The 16339-nt window shown below is 41.0% G+C and overlaps 1 protein-coding gene across 3 annotated transcripts in view; it reads left to right on the top strand.

Moving 5' to 3' along the window:
- LOC129845588 (endonuclease domain-containing 1 protein-like) overlaps nt 1-16339 on the top strand; it is a 51482-nt gene that overhangs the window by 4764 nt on the left and 30379 nt on the right. Inside the window, exons 2-3 of one of the 3 annotated variants that reach the window (XM_055913440.1) lie at nt 1075-1233; nt 1709-2855. The exons of 1 other annotated variant lie outside the window; for it this stretch is intronic. In XM_055913440.1, the coding sequence (XP_055769415.1) occupies nt 1219-1233; nt 1709-2281 (588 nt within the window). In that variant the 5' untranslated portion in view covers nt 1075-1218 and the 3' untranslated portion in view covers nt 2282-2855. Of the gene's footprint in view, nt 1-274; nt 1234-1708; nt 2856-16339 lie in introns of those variants that run through there. One more of the 3 variants, XM_055913441.1, reaches the window with a different exon arrangement.

Raw genomic sequence — 16339 nt, 5'->3', positions numbered from 1 at the left:
TATAATTAGTGGTCAAGACTGGACAAGGAGGGTTGGATAAACTCCTCTGTGTGAAGATGAGTCCTGTCTGGTATAATTAGAGGTCAAGACTGGACAAGGAGGGTTGGATAAACTCCTCTGTATGAAGATGAGTCCTGTCTGGTATAATTAGTGTTCAAGACTGGACAAGGAGGGTTGGATAAACTCCTCTCTATGAAGATGAGTCCTGTCTGGTATAATTAGTGGTCAAGACTGGACAAGGAGGGTTGGATAAACTCCTCTGTATGAAGATGAGTCCTGTCTGGTATAATTAGTGGTCAAGACTGGACAAGGAGGGTTGGATAAACTCCTCTGTATGTGGAACAGGTGTGACTATTTATCATGTGTAACAATCAAACCTCCCTATTGGCTGTGTGTTCCACATTCTAAAGTAGAACCATCATTTTACTTGCTGAAATATTGTCCAGAAATGACCTCATTGGACAGAAAGGGGAACTCCTCCCCACACGCATGTTGAACAAATATAATGTTTCCCTGAAACAAAGGATTCCTGTAGTTTCATGAAATGAGAAATTGATTCATATTATATCATACGTCATACAAGCCAACATTCAAGGCACAATTTGATGTAAACAATTAGCAAATAGACGTCCACATCTTTAAATCACAACTACAAAAGGTAATTTTACAAGAAGTGAAATAGTGTGACCTGCTTCAGCTGTTTAACATTTTTATGGTAGTTTAAGATATTAAAAATGTTTTACTTAAATGAAGCAGTCAGTTTAAATATTATACATGAAGGTAGGGTAGACTGGGGAACAAAGTAACATAGGGTCAGTTGTAACAGATAAATGAGTCCAATTAGAAACCAGGTAGAAAGCTCTTATTCAATGTGATAATGGTTGGTTAGTGTCTCTACATGACCAAGAGGTTTTGTTTAAATCCATTGATGACTTTTAGTTTTATTGAAGAAGAAAAAGGGTTTTGAGGACCTAAAGTAAATATACTTGCTGCTTCTCTTTTTGTTAAATTATTGACCTGTGGAACATTCACCTACTGGGTCAATTGTATATTTTGTATGATGGGATATTCAAGAACGAGGGCCGCTACAAGCCGATCTGCCAGAAGTACAAAAACATCTACAGGTTTGCAACTCTCTACGACACGACCAACAGGATCCCTGTGTTCTCAGCCTACACCTTCACTGGTAATATAACGGGTCGACCAGATGATCCCTGGATGATAGAGCCCCAGGTAGGACTAATGTTTTTTCATATAACATAACATGTGTATTTGTTTACTGCTGTATATCACAGACAGTTATGTTACAGAATATAAAACTACCACTGTGGAGGGTGTAGAGACTTGATTATCTTGATTGTGAACCCCCCCCCCCCACCCAAAAAATAGAGGGTTTATTGTACAGAAAAGAGTGTTTATTGTACAGAAAATAGGGTTTATTGTACAGAAATGAGGGTTTATTGTACAGAAACTATGGTTTATTGTACAGAAAAGATGGTTTATTGTACAGAAATGAGGGTTTATTGTACAGAAAAGAGGGTTTATTGTACAGAAAAGAGGGTTTATTGTACAGAAAAATGGTTTATTGTACAGAAAAGAGGGTTTATTGTACAGAAAAGAGGGTTTATTGTACAGAAAAGGGGGTTTATTGTACAGAAAAAGGGTTTATTGTACAGAAAACTTGTAAATTAATGATTGTTTCCTGCAGCTCGACGGGGAGAAAAACATAAACCGCACTGAAATGCAGATACAAGAGGGAGGCATATACGAACACCAGGCTGAGCAAAATGACTATAAAATCTCAGAATATAAAGTGAACAAAGGTCACCTTTTCCCAAGTTCACATGCTCATGACCTTGATACTCAGAAGTCCACCTTTACCCTGACCAACATCGTTCCCCAGGACATCACCTTCAACAATGGCAGCTGGAAAGAAATGGAGAGAAATGTCAGAGGAACTCTTGTGGAGAACTGTAAGGATGCTAACGACCAGATAAAAGCCTATGTGGTGACTGGAGCAGTTCCCAACAACAACAAAACCAAACTGAACAACCGAGTGAACATCCCGTATCTCATGTGGACAGCCTACTGCTGTGAAAACAAGAAGTACAAGAAGAACAAGAAGTGGATGGCCGGAGCATACTGGGGGTTGAACAAGGAGGGGACGGGGGCATTGGATCAACAAACCTTGGGAGCACTCGAAGACATGTTGAACAAACATTACAAAGGTAAAGATGGTCTTGTCAAGGTGTTCCCAAAAGATTGTCCAAGAGGTCCTTAACCTACCACTTCCTCCTAACCCAGTTGGAAGAATTCCTTCCGTAGTGAGGAATCTTTACAATTCCATGAGAAATAGTTCTGGAAGGTTCTTTGGATGATCTGGGTACAGATGCTCACACCATATCAACAAACTATCATTACTGTTAGACTAATGATTATCAGGGTTATAATGGTAATGAGGGTTGTAATGGTAACGAGGGTTATAATGGTAGTGAGGGTTACAATGGTTACATGTCAACATATGTACACTTTCAATTGTAATACTTTTCTCTTCTATGTCTATATATATCTATAGTCTATTGTCTTCTCTTCCCTCTGTCCATCTCTTCTATGTCTATATATCTATAGTCTATACTCTTCTCTCCCCTCTCTGTCCATCTCTTCTATGTCTATATATATCTATATTCTATACTCTTCTCTCCACTCTCTACCCATCTCTTCTATGTCTATATATATCTATATTCTATACTCTTCTCTTCCCTCTGTCCATCTCTTCTCTGTTTATATCAAATATAAAAAGTATGTAAGGGGCCAGAATTCTATTTTAATAAATAAAATACAGTTTAATTCCTTGATGATGTGCTGCCATTACTCTTGTTAATGTTAATAATTATGCTTACAGCAGGGTTGAGATCAATTCCATTTCAATTCCAGTCTTTTGGTTCCACTAGTTAATGAAACCAGCATCTCTTTTGGTTCCACTAGTTAATGAAAACCAGCATCTCTTTTGGTTCCACTAGTTAATGAAACCAGCATCTCTTTTGGTTCCACTAGTTAATGAAACCAGCATCTCTTTTGGTTCCACTAGTTAATAAAACCAGCATCTCTTTTGGTTCCACTAGTTAATAAAACCAGCATCTCTTTTGGTTCCACTAGTTAATAAAACCAGCATCTCTTTTGGTTCCACTAGTTAATGAAAACCAGCATCTCTTTTGGTTCCACTAGTTAATGAAACCAGCATCTATTTTGGTTCCACTAGTTAATGAAACCAGCATCTCTTTTGGTTCCACTAGTTAATGAAACCAGCATCTCTTTTGGTTCCACTAGTTAATAAAACAAGCATCACTTTTAGTTCAACTAGTTAATAAAACCAGCATCTCTTTTGGTTCCACTAGTTAATGAAACCAGCATCTCTTTTGGTTCCACTAGTTAATGAAACCAGCATCTCTTTTGGTTCCACTAGTTAATAAAACAAGCATCACTTTTAGTTCAACTAGTTAATAAAACCAGCATCTCTTTTGGTTCCACTAGTTAATAAAAACCAGCATCACTTGTTGTTCCACTAGTTAATAAAACCAGCATCTCTTTTGGTTCCACTAGTTAATAAAACCAGCATCTCTTTTGGTTCCACTAGTTAATAAAACCAGCATCTCTTTTGGTTCCACTAGTTAATGAAAACAAACATCTCTTTTGGTTCCACTAGTTAATAAAACCAGCATCTCTTTTGGTTCCACTAGTTAATGAAACCAGCATCTCTGTTTACAACTCTTTATAGAAAACAAACGGACAGTTATACTCTATTACAGGGAGACAGATTCCACCCTGAGACAATACTATATTACAGGGAGACAGATTCCACCCTGAGACAATACTCTATTACAGGGAGACAGATTCCACCCTGAGACAATACTCTATTACAGGGAGACAGATTCCACCCTGAGACAATACTCTATTACAGGGAGACAGATTCCACCCTGAGACAATACTCTATTACAGGGAGACAGATTCCACCCTGAGACAATACTATATTGCAGGGAGACAGATTCCACCCTGAGACAATACTATATTACAGGGAGACAGATTCCACCCTGAGACATTAAACAGAGAACTTCCAAGAAGCCAGTGTTTCAGACTGCGTGGTATATGTCTCTCCACAGAGGACTCTGTAGAAACAGCAGCTGAGATGTGCAATGTGTTTCTAAGAGGCTCCTCTCCACAATGTGTTTCTAAGAGGCTCCTCTCCACAATGTGTTTCTAAGAGGCTCCTCTCCACAATGTGTGGATGAAGCTCTTAATGTGGCATTAGGGGAAACACCAGATGAACTGCTACAACAAAGAGCCACTAGAGGTAAAGACCTCTGTAATGTTCACCACCACATAGACTTTGAACTCGCACAAAGTGGGAGATGCTGTCAAGAACCATTGTCATGTTTTATCATCGGACCCAGCTTTGCCAGCTTAAATTGAAGAACCCACCCCGTATTGTATATAGGAGAGGTCGGGTAAATTGAAGAACCCACCGTATTGTATATAGGAGAGGTCGCAATTTACGCAACAAATTGGTCCATGCCAAACTTCCAGCCACAAAAGAAAACGAGCCAGGCTCTTTTCCCCCCTCTTCTGATTGGTAGCTATAAATGCAGATGCTGAGCCCAGTGCAACAATATGATGAAGTGTGAACGTTTCTGCCACCCACATACAGGAGAACGGTTCCAAATAAATGACATCATTACGTGTTCCACCACCCATGTTATCTACATGATTAAATGTCCATGTGGGTTGTGTTATGTAGGTAAACACCACCCATGTTATCTACATGATTAAATGTCCATGTGGGTTGTGTTATGTAGGTAAACACCACCCATGTTATCTACATGATTAAATGTCCATGTGGGTTGTGTTATGTAGGTAAACACCACCCATGTTATCTACATGATTAAATGTCCATGTGGGTTGTGTTATGTAGGTAAACACCACCCATGTTATCTAGATTATTAAATGTCCATGTGAGTTGTGTTATGTAGGTAAACACCACCCATGTTATCTACATGATTAAATGTCCATGTGTGTTATGTAGGTAAACACCACCCATGTTATCTACATGATTAAATGTCCATGTGGGTTGTGTTATGTAGGTAAACACCACCCATGTTATCTACATGATTAAATGTCCATGTGGGTTGTGTTATGTAGGTAAACACCACCCATGTTATCTACATGATTAAATGTCCATGTGGGTTGTGTTATGTAGGTAAACACCACCCATGTTATCTACATGATTAAATGTCCATGTGGGCTGTGTTATGTAGGTAAACACCACCCATGTTATCTACATGATTAAATGTCCATGTGGGTTGTTATGTAGGTAAACACCACCCATGTTATCTACATGATTAAATGTCCATGTGGGTTGTGATATGAAGGTAAAACCTCTCGTTATCTCAGAGAATTAGTGAACATAACAGTTGAATCAGGAGTAAAGACAGGGATTATCCAGTCTCAGTACATTGTAATGACCTACAACATGACAGTAATACCTTTAGGTTGTGTGACAGAGAGAAAGTCAAGATATCAGACAGGGGAGGTGATTTAATGTAACAGTACTCTTCTTGCGTTGTGTACAATCAATCCTCGACACGAACTCCAAAGTGTAGCACCAGTCATGGAGATTTATTCTGATAGGAACAGCACAAAATTGCACGTCATGCAATGCACGGCTCACCATCCAACTCTGCACTCACGCACTGTACAAAATATATGAACCCCCCCCACCAGACACAGTAAGTTGCTAGCTAGTACTGGCGGGAATTCTTTACAACCAAAATGCACAACCAATATTCTCCAAAAAACACTGCATCTTATGTGTGATGTTCGAATAACATTTACGAACAAATGTATATAAATTGTACACTTAAATCATCACTTGGGAGTATAAAAATCACTTTTGACGTACAGTGCTTTGCAACCAACAACTTACCGCTGGTTTGGTGCTTGTTCACTGGGACGATTCTAACTGAAACATCCTCCCTCGTAAGCAAGCTACGCAAACCAGCCAATAAGATGCCATGTTGAATAGGTGACGGCAAGACAAAACTAAAACCAAAAACCCATTGGCTTAACAATAAAGTGGCAAGGGGAATCACCAATGAAACCCTGTTACATTAACACTGAGCTAATGAGAATGTTTGGGGGTTTTCACCCTCCAGACATGATTCCCTAAAGGTCTTAATGATGAAATGTCCATGCATGTTATGTTGTAAATGTCAACATTAATTAATGCCTCCACTTCAGACTACTCTGACGTTTCTTCTTGAACGGAACCCAATGATTTATGAAAACTTACTTGATGTCCTCATTGTGGTTTTACAGACGTGTTCAGGGCCAGCCCTCCCATTAGACCGTCGCCTATGGCAGCACTTGAATTTGAGACGATAGTTTGACAATTGTCTGCCGCCCTCCGTTCGGTCAGAGGGCTGTTCGGTCACTACACCGCCCTCCGTCGCCCCTGTTCGGTCACTACACCGCCAGCGGCGCCCCAGCCACCAGCACATAGTGCTGCTACAGTTCCCTCCCTCCCCCACCCCATTCCCCCTTCTCCCGAAGTTCACTCCCACTATCCTTGGTAGGAATGGTGATGTAAATAAATGATTGTATTTTTTTTAAAGTGTGTGTGTGAGGAAGACGATTAGTGATTAAGGCAGTAGCCTAACCTAACCTGTTAACGTTAGCTATCTACTACTAGTGGATATAATTTTAGATAAAAGTAGACATTATATTATATATTTATACATTAAATAGACATTTCAAATCATTTACTACCATGTCTAACAGACAAAAAAATATCAGGAAGCGAATATTTTTTTTTAACTATGAGAAAAGAGGCACAATCTCTAAACCAAAGAAATTCTCTGGTGAAATGTATCAGTGTGCAGCAATGTCCATCAGCCGGTGTGGAGAATTACAAGCCTACGAGGACAGGACATTCATTCGCCGAGAACGACGAGCCCCCGTTAGCTGATTCTAGTAGGGAAGAGGACAAACCGGAGGAGTCCGAGCCGTGCACTTCCACCGATGATGACAGCTCTCTGGCTGGACAAGAACAGGTGGTCGCACCAGGCCTAGCTACACCTCCAAACAATGCCGGTGAAGACCCTACTATCTTGGACCCAGACTCAGATTCGTCGCTCCCCGTCCCCGGTGACAGTGGTGGTGCTGCTGCTGCTAAATCCGACTCCCAGACAAAACATAGAAGATCCCGGTGAGTGGCCAGAATATATGAATGGATCTTTACGGGATATGTTAGTGCAGGCTGGGCCACATCAGGATAAGGAGGGGAATTTACCAAGAGATGAGGGGCAACGAACGTTTTCGGTGGCCAACTACAATAGGAGGATGGCGAACGGGGAGAGAGTGGAGAGACCAAGACTAGTCTATTCCAAGCAAAACGATGCAGACTTCTGTTTTTGCTGCAAACTTTTTTCACAAGAGTGTAAATCTGCGCTGGTCAGGGATGGAACCAGGGACTGGAAGAATCAGTGTCACCTCCTCAGCCTCTCATGAGAAGTCACATGACCACCCAGATAGTTTCCAGAGGTAGAAGGAGCTGGAGATCAGGCTGGTGTCCAAGCAAACTCACATGATTTGATTTCAGGACCCTGGACAGCTACCGAGAGAAAACATCACTGACTGCAATGCAGCACCACAGCAGAGGAAAGAGGCCACTCTACACAATAAATACATGTTGATGTTGGACAATCACATTCAATATGGAAATAAACGAAATTCATTAAGGCTGGGTCATTGACATGAAGCGTATTTTACACTGCTCCAGCGAAACGAGGGCGCCATGCATTTATAACGAGGCCCACCATGCATTTATAACGAGGCCCACCATGCATTTATAACGACGCCCACCATGCATTTATAACGAGGCCCACCATGCATTTATAACGAGGCCCACCATGCATGTGCATTTCATAAGTATTCTAATAAAGTGTGTACATAAAACGTATTAAACACGTCCAGGACCGGACCTGGACGTTCTGCCCCGGACCTGGACGTTCTGCCGATGATCTGATTACATTGATAAAATCACCAATGCCCTGGATGTTCTGCCGCCCAAGACGAGACAAAAATAATTACATCTTAGACATCCTCATGGATCTAAACTTGGCACTTTCAAAAGTGACCTTTCCACCCAGACAGAGGCTCCACTGACGCAGAAAACTGTAAGCTTCAACCGCTGGCTTCTCGTCCCTTGTAAAACCCAACAACAGAAGTGCTTCACTAAAAGCTGCCTGGGTTTAAACAAATATTTTCTCTTTTCAGAAAGAGAAAAGCTCAATTAAAAGGGACAGAATAGTAGAGTCAGTTTTTTTTGTATCTCTTCGAATATTATAAGCTGCAGTTCAGCTTCAGATTGCCATAGAGAGGAATCAATATATCAATTCAATTCAATTCAATTCAAGGGGCTTTATTGGCATGGGACACATGTGTTAACATTGCCAAAGCAAGTGAGGTAGATAATATACAAAAGTCAAATAAACAATAAAAATGAACAGTAAACATTACACATACAGAAGTTTCAAAACAATATATCTCCATATGCATCGGAGTCCCGTCTTTCTCGGGCATTTCAGAGCTTGTTTCTACCATAAGACGTCACAGAGTTAAGCATTGTTATAGAACGCTTGATATCATCTGGATACGTTTTATGTATTTATTTACAAATATAAAGAAAACAATAGTTAACATTTTTGCTCTTTGCTTTAACAAAGGATACGTGATACCCTCAGTCAATTCGAGCCCTGGTTTTAGTTTAACACATCAAGCCCTTCCCAGACACGGAGGTATTTCATCAGAACCAAACACACCAAGCCCTTCTCAGACACGGAGGTATTTAATCAGAACCAAACACACCAAGCCCTTCCCAGACACGGAGGTATTTAATCAGAACCAAACACACCAAGCCCTTCCCAGACACGGAGGTATTTAATCAGAACCAAACACACCAAGCCCTTCTCAGACACGGAGGTATTTAATCAGAACCAAACACACCAAGCCCTTCCCAGACACGGAGGTATTTAATCAGAACCAAACACACCAAGCCCTTCCCAGACACGGAGGTATTTAATCAGAACCAAACACACCAAGCCCTTCCCAGACACGGAGGTATTTAATCAGTACATGCGACAGTATTGTAGTATTTGTCTATACCGACATCTATGGAGGATAATTGTGTCCGTCAAACAGGAAGTCTTACCACTTATTTATTGGAGGATGAAGAAATAATCTCCAATTATCTGTGTAATTGTGTGTTTCTGACCGTTAACATGTTGGGTGGACGCGTGTACATATAGGAGGTTCCTTACCAGGCAGAAGGGAGTTTCACTTTAACCGCTGCATCGGAGAGTTACAATGTTGCTGTCACTATGTAACCTACTACCTACAGTAGGAAAACGAGTTTCTGATTAATAATATCACACCTGTTATCACACATGGTACGACCCCATAATTGTTACAATTACAATAGAAATAACACTTTTATATTACATATTTAACATATATTTTAATATTCCTGTAGAACTGTAAAACACAGTAAGATCATTTGAGCTTTGGAAACAAGCGCGTTCATAAATGCATGGTGGGCCTCGTTATAAATGGGTGGGCCTCGTTATAAATGGGTGGGCCTCGTTATAAATGGGTGGGCCTCGTTATAAATGGGTGGGCCTCGTTATAAATGGGTGGGCCTCGTTATAAATGGGTGGGCCTCGTTATAAATGGGTGGGCCTCGTTATAAATGCATGGTGGGCCTCGTTATAAATGGGTGGGCCTCGTTATAAATGGGTGGGCCTCGTTATAAATGGGTGGGCCTCGTTATAAATGGGTGGGCCTCGTTATAAATGGGTGGGCCTTCGTTATAAATGGGTGGGCCTCGTTATAAATGGGTGGGCCTCGTTATAAATGGGTGGGCCTCGTTATAAATGGGTGGGCCTCGTTATAAATGGGTGGGCGTCGTTATAAATGGGTGGGCCTCGTTATAAATGGGTGGGCCTCGTTATAAATGGGTGGGCCTCGTTATAAATGGGTGGGCCTCGTTATAAATGGGTGGGCCTCGTTATAAATGGGTGGGCCTCGATATAAATGGGTGGGCCTCGTTATAAATGGGTGGGCCTCGTTATAAATGGGTGGGCCTGGTTATAAATGCATGGCGGCCTCGTTTCGCTGGAGCAGTGTAAAATAAGCGTTATGTCAATGACCCAGCCTTAACGAATTTGGTTTATTTCCATATTGAATGTGATTGACCAACATCATCATGTATTTATTGTGTAGAGTGACCTCTTTCCTCTGCTGTGGTGCTGCATTGCAGTCAGCGAAGTTTTCTCTCCGTAGCTGTCCAGGGTCCTGAAATCAAATCATGTGAGTTTGCTTGGACACCAGCCTGATCTCCAGCTCCTTCCACCTCTGGAAACTATCTGGGTGGTCATGTGACTTCTCATGAGAGGCTGAGGAGGTGACACTGATTCTTCCAGTCCCTGGTTCCATCCCTGACCGGCGCAGATTTGCACTCGTGTGAAAAAAGTTTGCAGCAAAAACAGAAGGCTGCATCGTTTTGCTTGGAAAAGACTAGCCTTGGTCTCTCCACTCTCTCCCTGTTCGCCATCCTCCTATTGTAGTTAGCCACCGAAAACGTTTGTTGCTCCTCATCTCTTGGTAAATTCCCCTCCTTATCCTGATGTGTCCCAGCCTGCGCTAACATATCCCGTAAAGATCCATTCATATATTCTGGCCACTCACCGGGATCTTCTATGTTTTGTCTGGGAGTCGGATTTAGCAGCAGCACCACCACTGTCACCGGGGACGGGGAGCGACGAATCTGAGTCTGGGTCCAAGATGGTAGGGTCTTCCCCGGCATTGTTTGGAGGTGTAGCTAGGCCTGGTGCGACCACCTGTTCTTGTCCAGCCAGAGAGCTGTCATCATCGGTGGAAGTGCATGGCTCGGACTCCTCCGGTTTGTCCTCTTCGCTGCTAGAATCAGCTAACGGGGGCTCGTCGTTCTTGGCGAATGAATGTCCTGTCCTCGTAGGCTTGTAATTCTCCACACCGGCTGATGGACATTGCTGCACACTGATACATTTCACCAGAGAATTTATTTGGTTTAGAGATTGTGTCTCTTTTCTCATTGTTTAAAAAAAATAGCTTACTGATATTTTTTGTCGGTTAGAAATGGTAGCAAATTATTTGAAATGTTTATAGATTACTTTTATCTAAAATTATATCCACTAGTTGTAGCTAACTAACGTTAACAGGTTAGGTTAGGCTACTGTCTTAATCACTAACGTTAACAGGTCAGGTTAGGCTACTGTCTTAATCACTAACGTTAACAGGTTAGGTTAGGTTACTGTCTTAATCACTAACGTTAACAGGTTAGGTTAGGCTACTGTCTTAATCACTAACGTTAACAGGTTAGGTTAGGCTACTGCCTTAATCACTAACGTTAACAGGTCAGGTTAGGTTAATGTCTTAATCACTAACGTTAACAGGTTAGGTTAGGCTACTGTCTTAATCACTAACGTTAACAGGTCAGGTTAGGTTACTGTCTTAATCACTAACGTTAACAGGTTAGGTTAGGCTACTGTCTTAATCACTAACGTTAACAGGTTAGGTTAGGCTACTGTCTTAATCACTAACGTTAACAGGTTAGTTAGGCTACTGCCTTAATCACTAACGTTAACAGGTTAGTTAGGCTACTGTCTTAATCACTAACGTTAACAGGTTAGGTTAGGCTACTGTCTTAATCACTAACGTTAACAGGTTAGGTTAGGCTACTGCCTTAATCACTAACGATAACAGGTTAGGTTAGGCTACTGTCTTAATCACTAACGTTAACAGGTTAGGTTAGGCTACTGTCTTAATCACTAATGTTAACAGGTTAGGCTACTGTCTTAATCACTAACATTAACAGGTTAGTTAGGCTACTGCCTTAATCACTAACGATAACAGGTTAGGTTAGGTTACTGTCTTAATCACTAACGATAACAGGTTAGGTTAGGCTACTGTCTTAATCACTAAAGTTAACAGGTTAGGCTACTGTCTTAATCACTAAAGTTAACAGGTTAGGTTAGGCTACTGTCTTAATCACTAAAGTTAACAGGTTAGGCTACTGTCTTAATCACTAAAGTTAACAGGTTAGGTTAGGCTACTGCCTTAATCACTAAAGTTAACAGGTTAGGCTACTGTCTTAATCACTAAAGTTAACAGGTTAGGCTACTGTCTTAATCACTAACGTTAACAGGTTAGTTAGGCTACTGCCTTAATCACTAACGTTAACAGGTTAGGCTACTGTCTTAATCACTAAAGTTAACAGGTTAGGCTACTGTCTTAATCACTAACGTTAACAGGTTAGTTAGGCTACTGCCTTAATCACTAACGTTAACAGGTCAGGTTAGGTTAATGTCTTAATCACTAACGTTAACAGGTTAGGTTAGGCTACTGTCTTAATCACTAACGTTAACAGGTTAGGTTAGGCTACTGTCTTAATCACTAACGTTAACAGGTCAGGTTAGGTTACTGTCTTAATCACTAACGTTAACAGGTTAGGTTAGGCTACTGTCTTAATCACTAACGTTAACAGGTCAGGTTAGGCTACTGTCTTAATCACTAACGTTAACAGGTTAGGTTAGGTTACTGTCTTAATCACTAACGTTAACAGGTTAGGTTAGGCTACTGTCTTAATCACTAACGTTAACAGGTTAGGTTAGGCTACTGCCTTAATCACTAACGTTAACAGGTCAGGTTAGGTTAATGTCTTAATCACTAACGTTAACAGGTTAGGTTAGGCTACTGTCTTAATCACTAACGTTAACAGGTCAGGTTAGGTTACTGTCTTAATCACTAACGTTAACAGGTTAGGTTAGGCTACTGTCTTAATCACTAACGTTAACAGGTTAGGTTAGGCTACTGTCTTAATCACTAACGTTAACAGGTTAGTTAGGCTACTGCCTTAATCACTAACGTTAACAGGTTAGTTAGGCTACTGTCTTAATCACTAACGTTAACAGGTTAGGTTAGGCTACTGTCTTAATCACTAACGTTAACAGGTTAGGTTAGGCTACTGCCTTAATCACTAACGATAACAGGTTAGGTTAGGCTACTGTCTTAATCACTAACGTTAACAGGTTAGGTTAGGCTACTGTCTTAATCACTAACGTTAACAGGTTAGGCTACTGTCTTAATCACTAACATTAACAGGTTAGTTAGGCTACTGCCTTAATCACTAACGATAACAGGTTAGGTTAGGTTACTGTCTTAATCACTAACGATAACAGGTTAGGTTAGGCTACTGTCTTAATCACTAAAGTTAACAGGTTAGGCTACTGTCTTAATCACTAAAGTTAACAGGTTAGGTTAGGCTACTGTCTTAATCACTAACGTTAACAGGTTAGGTTAGGTTACTGCCTTAATCACTAACGATAACAGGTTAGTTAGGCTACTGTCTTAATCACTAATCGTCTTCCTCACACACACACTTAAACAAAATACAATCATTTATTTGGCAGATTCATTTATTCATGTTTCACAATTGGATAATCCCATATAAAGACACATCACCATTCCTACCAAGGATAGTGTGAGTGAACTTCGGGAGAAGGGGGAATGGGGTGGGGGAGGGAACTGTAGCAGCACTATGAGCTGGTGGCTGGGGCGCCGCGGGCGGTGTAGTGACCGAACAGGGGCGCCGCGGGCGGTGTAGTGACCGAACAGGGGCGACGGAGGGTGGTGTAGTGACCGAACAGGGGCGACGGAGGGCAGCAGACAATTGTCAAAATATCGTCTCAAATTCAGGTGCTGCCATAGGCGACGGTCTAATGGGAGGGCTGGCCCTGAACACGTCTGTTAACCCACAATGAGGACATCAAGTAAGTTTTCATTAATCATTGGGTTCCGTTCAAGAAGAAACGTCAGAGTAGTCTGAAGTGGAGGCATTAATTCATGTTGACATTCTCAACATAACATGCATGGACATTTCATCATTAAGACCTTTAGGGAATCATGTCTGGAGGGTGAAAATCCCCAAACATTCTCATTAGCTCAGTGTTATATCACCTCCCCTGTCTGATATCTTGACATTCTCTCTGTCACACAACCTAAAGGTATTAATGTCATGTTGTAGGTCATTACAATGTACTGCGACTGGATAATCCCTGTCGTTACTCCTGATTGAACTTTTATGTTCACTAATTCTCTGAGATAACGAGAGGTTTTACCTACATAACACAACGCACATGGAGATTTAATCATGTAGATAACATGGGTGGTGTTTACCTACATAACACAACCCACATGGACATTTAATCATGTAGATAACATGGGTGGTGTTTACCTACATAACACAACCCACGTGGACATTTAATCATGTAGATAACATGGGTGGTGTTTACCTACATAACACAGCCCACATGGACATTTAATCATGTAGATAACATGGGTGGTGTTTACCTACATAACACAGCCCACATGGACATTTAATCATGTAGATAACATGGGTGGTGTTTACCTACATAACACAACCCACGTGGACATTTAATCATGTAGATAACATGGGTGGTGTTTACCTACATAACACAGCCCACATGGACATTTAATCATGTAGATAACATGGGTGGTGTTTACCTACATAACACAGCCCACATGGACATTTAATCATGTAGATAACATGGGTGGTGTTTACCTACATAACACAACCCCCATGAACATTTAATCATGTAGATAACATGGGTGGTGTTTACCTACATAACACAGCCCACATGGACATTTAATCATGTAGATAACATGGGTGGTGTTTACCTACATAACACAACCCACATGGACATTTAATCATGTAGATAACATGGGTGGTGTTTACCTACATAACACAACCCACATGGACATTTAATCATGTAGATAACATGGGTGGTGTTTACCTACATAACACAACCCACATGGACATTTAATCATGTAGATAACATGGGTGGTGTTTACCTACATAACACAGCCCACATGGACATTAAATCATGTAGATAACATGGGTGGTGTTTACCTACATAACACAGCCCACATGGACATTTAATCATGTAGATAACATGGGTGGTGTTTACCTACATAACACAGCCCACATGGACATTTAATCATGTAGATAACATGGGTGGTGTTTACCTACATAACACAGCCCACATGGACATTTAATCATGTAGATAACATGGGTGGTGTTTACCTACATAACACAACCCACATGGACATTTAATCATGTAGATAACATGGGTGGTGTTTACCTACATAACACAGCCCACATGGACATTTAATCATGTAGATAACATGGGTGGTGTTTACCTCCATAACACAACCCACATGGACATTTAATCATGTAGATAACATGGGTGGTGTTTACCTACATAACACAACCCACATGGACATTTAATCATGTAGATAACATGGGTGGTGTTTACCGACATTACACAACCCACATGGACATTTAATCATGTAGATAACATGGGTGGTGGAGCACGTAATTATGCCTTTTATTTGGAACCGTTCTCCTGTATGTGGGTGGCAGAAACGTTCACACTTCATCAGATTGTTGCACTGGGCTCAGCATCTGCATTTATAGCTACCAATCAGAAGAGGGCGTGAAAGAGCCTGGCTCGTTTTCTTTTGTGGCTGGAAGTTTGGCATGGACCAATTTGTTGCGTAAATTGCGACCTCTCCTATATACAATAAGTGGTGGGTTCTTAAATTTACCCGACCTCTCCTATATACAATACGGGGTGGGTTCTTAAATTTACCCGACCTCTCCTATATACAACATTTACATTTACATTTAAGTCATTTAGCAGACGCTCTTATCCAGAGCGACTTACAATAAGTGGTGTGTTGTTAAATTCAGCTGGCAGAGCTGGGTCTGATAAAACATGACAATGGTTCTAAAGAGTTATCTTATCCATAAAGAACTTCTCACAATCTTCAACGTCGCTGAACTTCACCACTACATGTCTGTGCATCTGTCTGTCTGTCATTCTGTCTGTGTGACTCTGTCTAGATTTAGGTTCCCAAGGAAGGTACTCCTGATAGCGCTCAAACCCGTCTGGATCTTGACACTCTGAACATACGTTCTGCATCATATCTCTTACACCAGATATGATACTTTTTGTATTTTGTACATTGTAAAAGGGTATTTTCTTTTTGTTTGCTGCAAAAACTGAAAAACCTGCTTGGAACGAAATACTGCTGTGAAACCTACAGGAGCCGTATCTTAATTTGATCATCCTGTTGTTGTAGGAATTTTCCTGCACAGAATGAAATG

Source organism: Salvelinus fontinalis, unplaced genomic scaffold (assembly GCF_029448725.1).
Source record: "Salvelinus fontinalis isolate EN_2023a unplaced genomic scaffold, ASM2944872v1 scaffold_0324, whole genome shotgun sequence".
Classification (NCBI taxonomy): domain Eukaryota; kingdom Metazoa; phylum Chordata; class Actinopteri; order Salmoniformes; family Salmonidae; genus Salvelinus; species Salvelinus fontinalis.
Note: the sequence above shows the minus strand (reverse complement) of the source record. Positions and strands in the feature narration are given on the sequence as shown.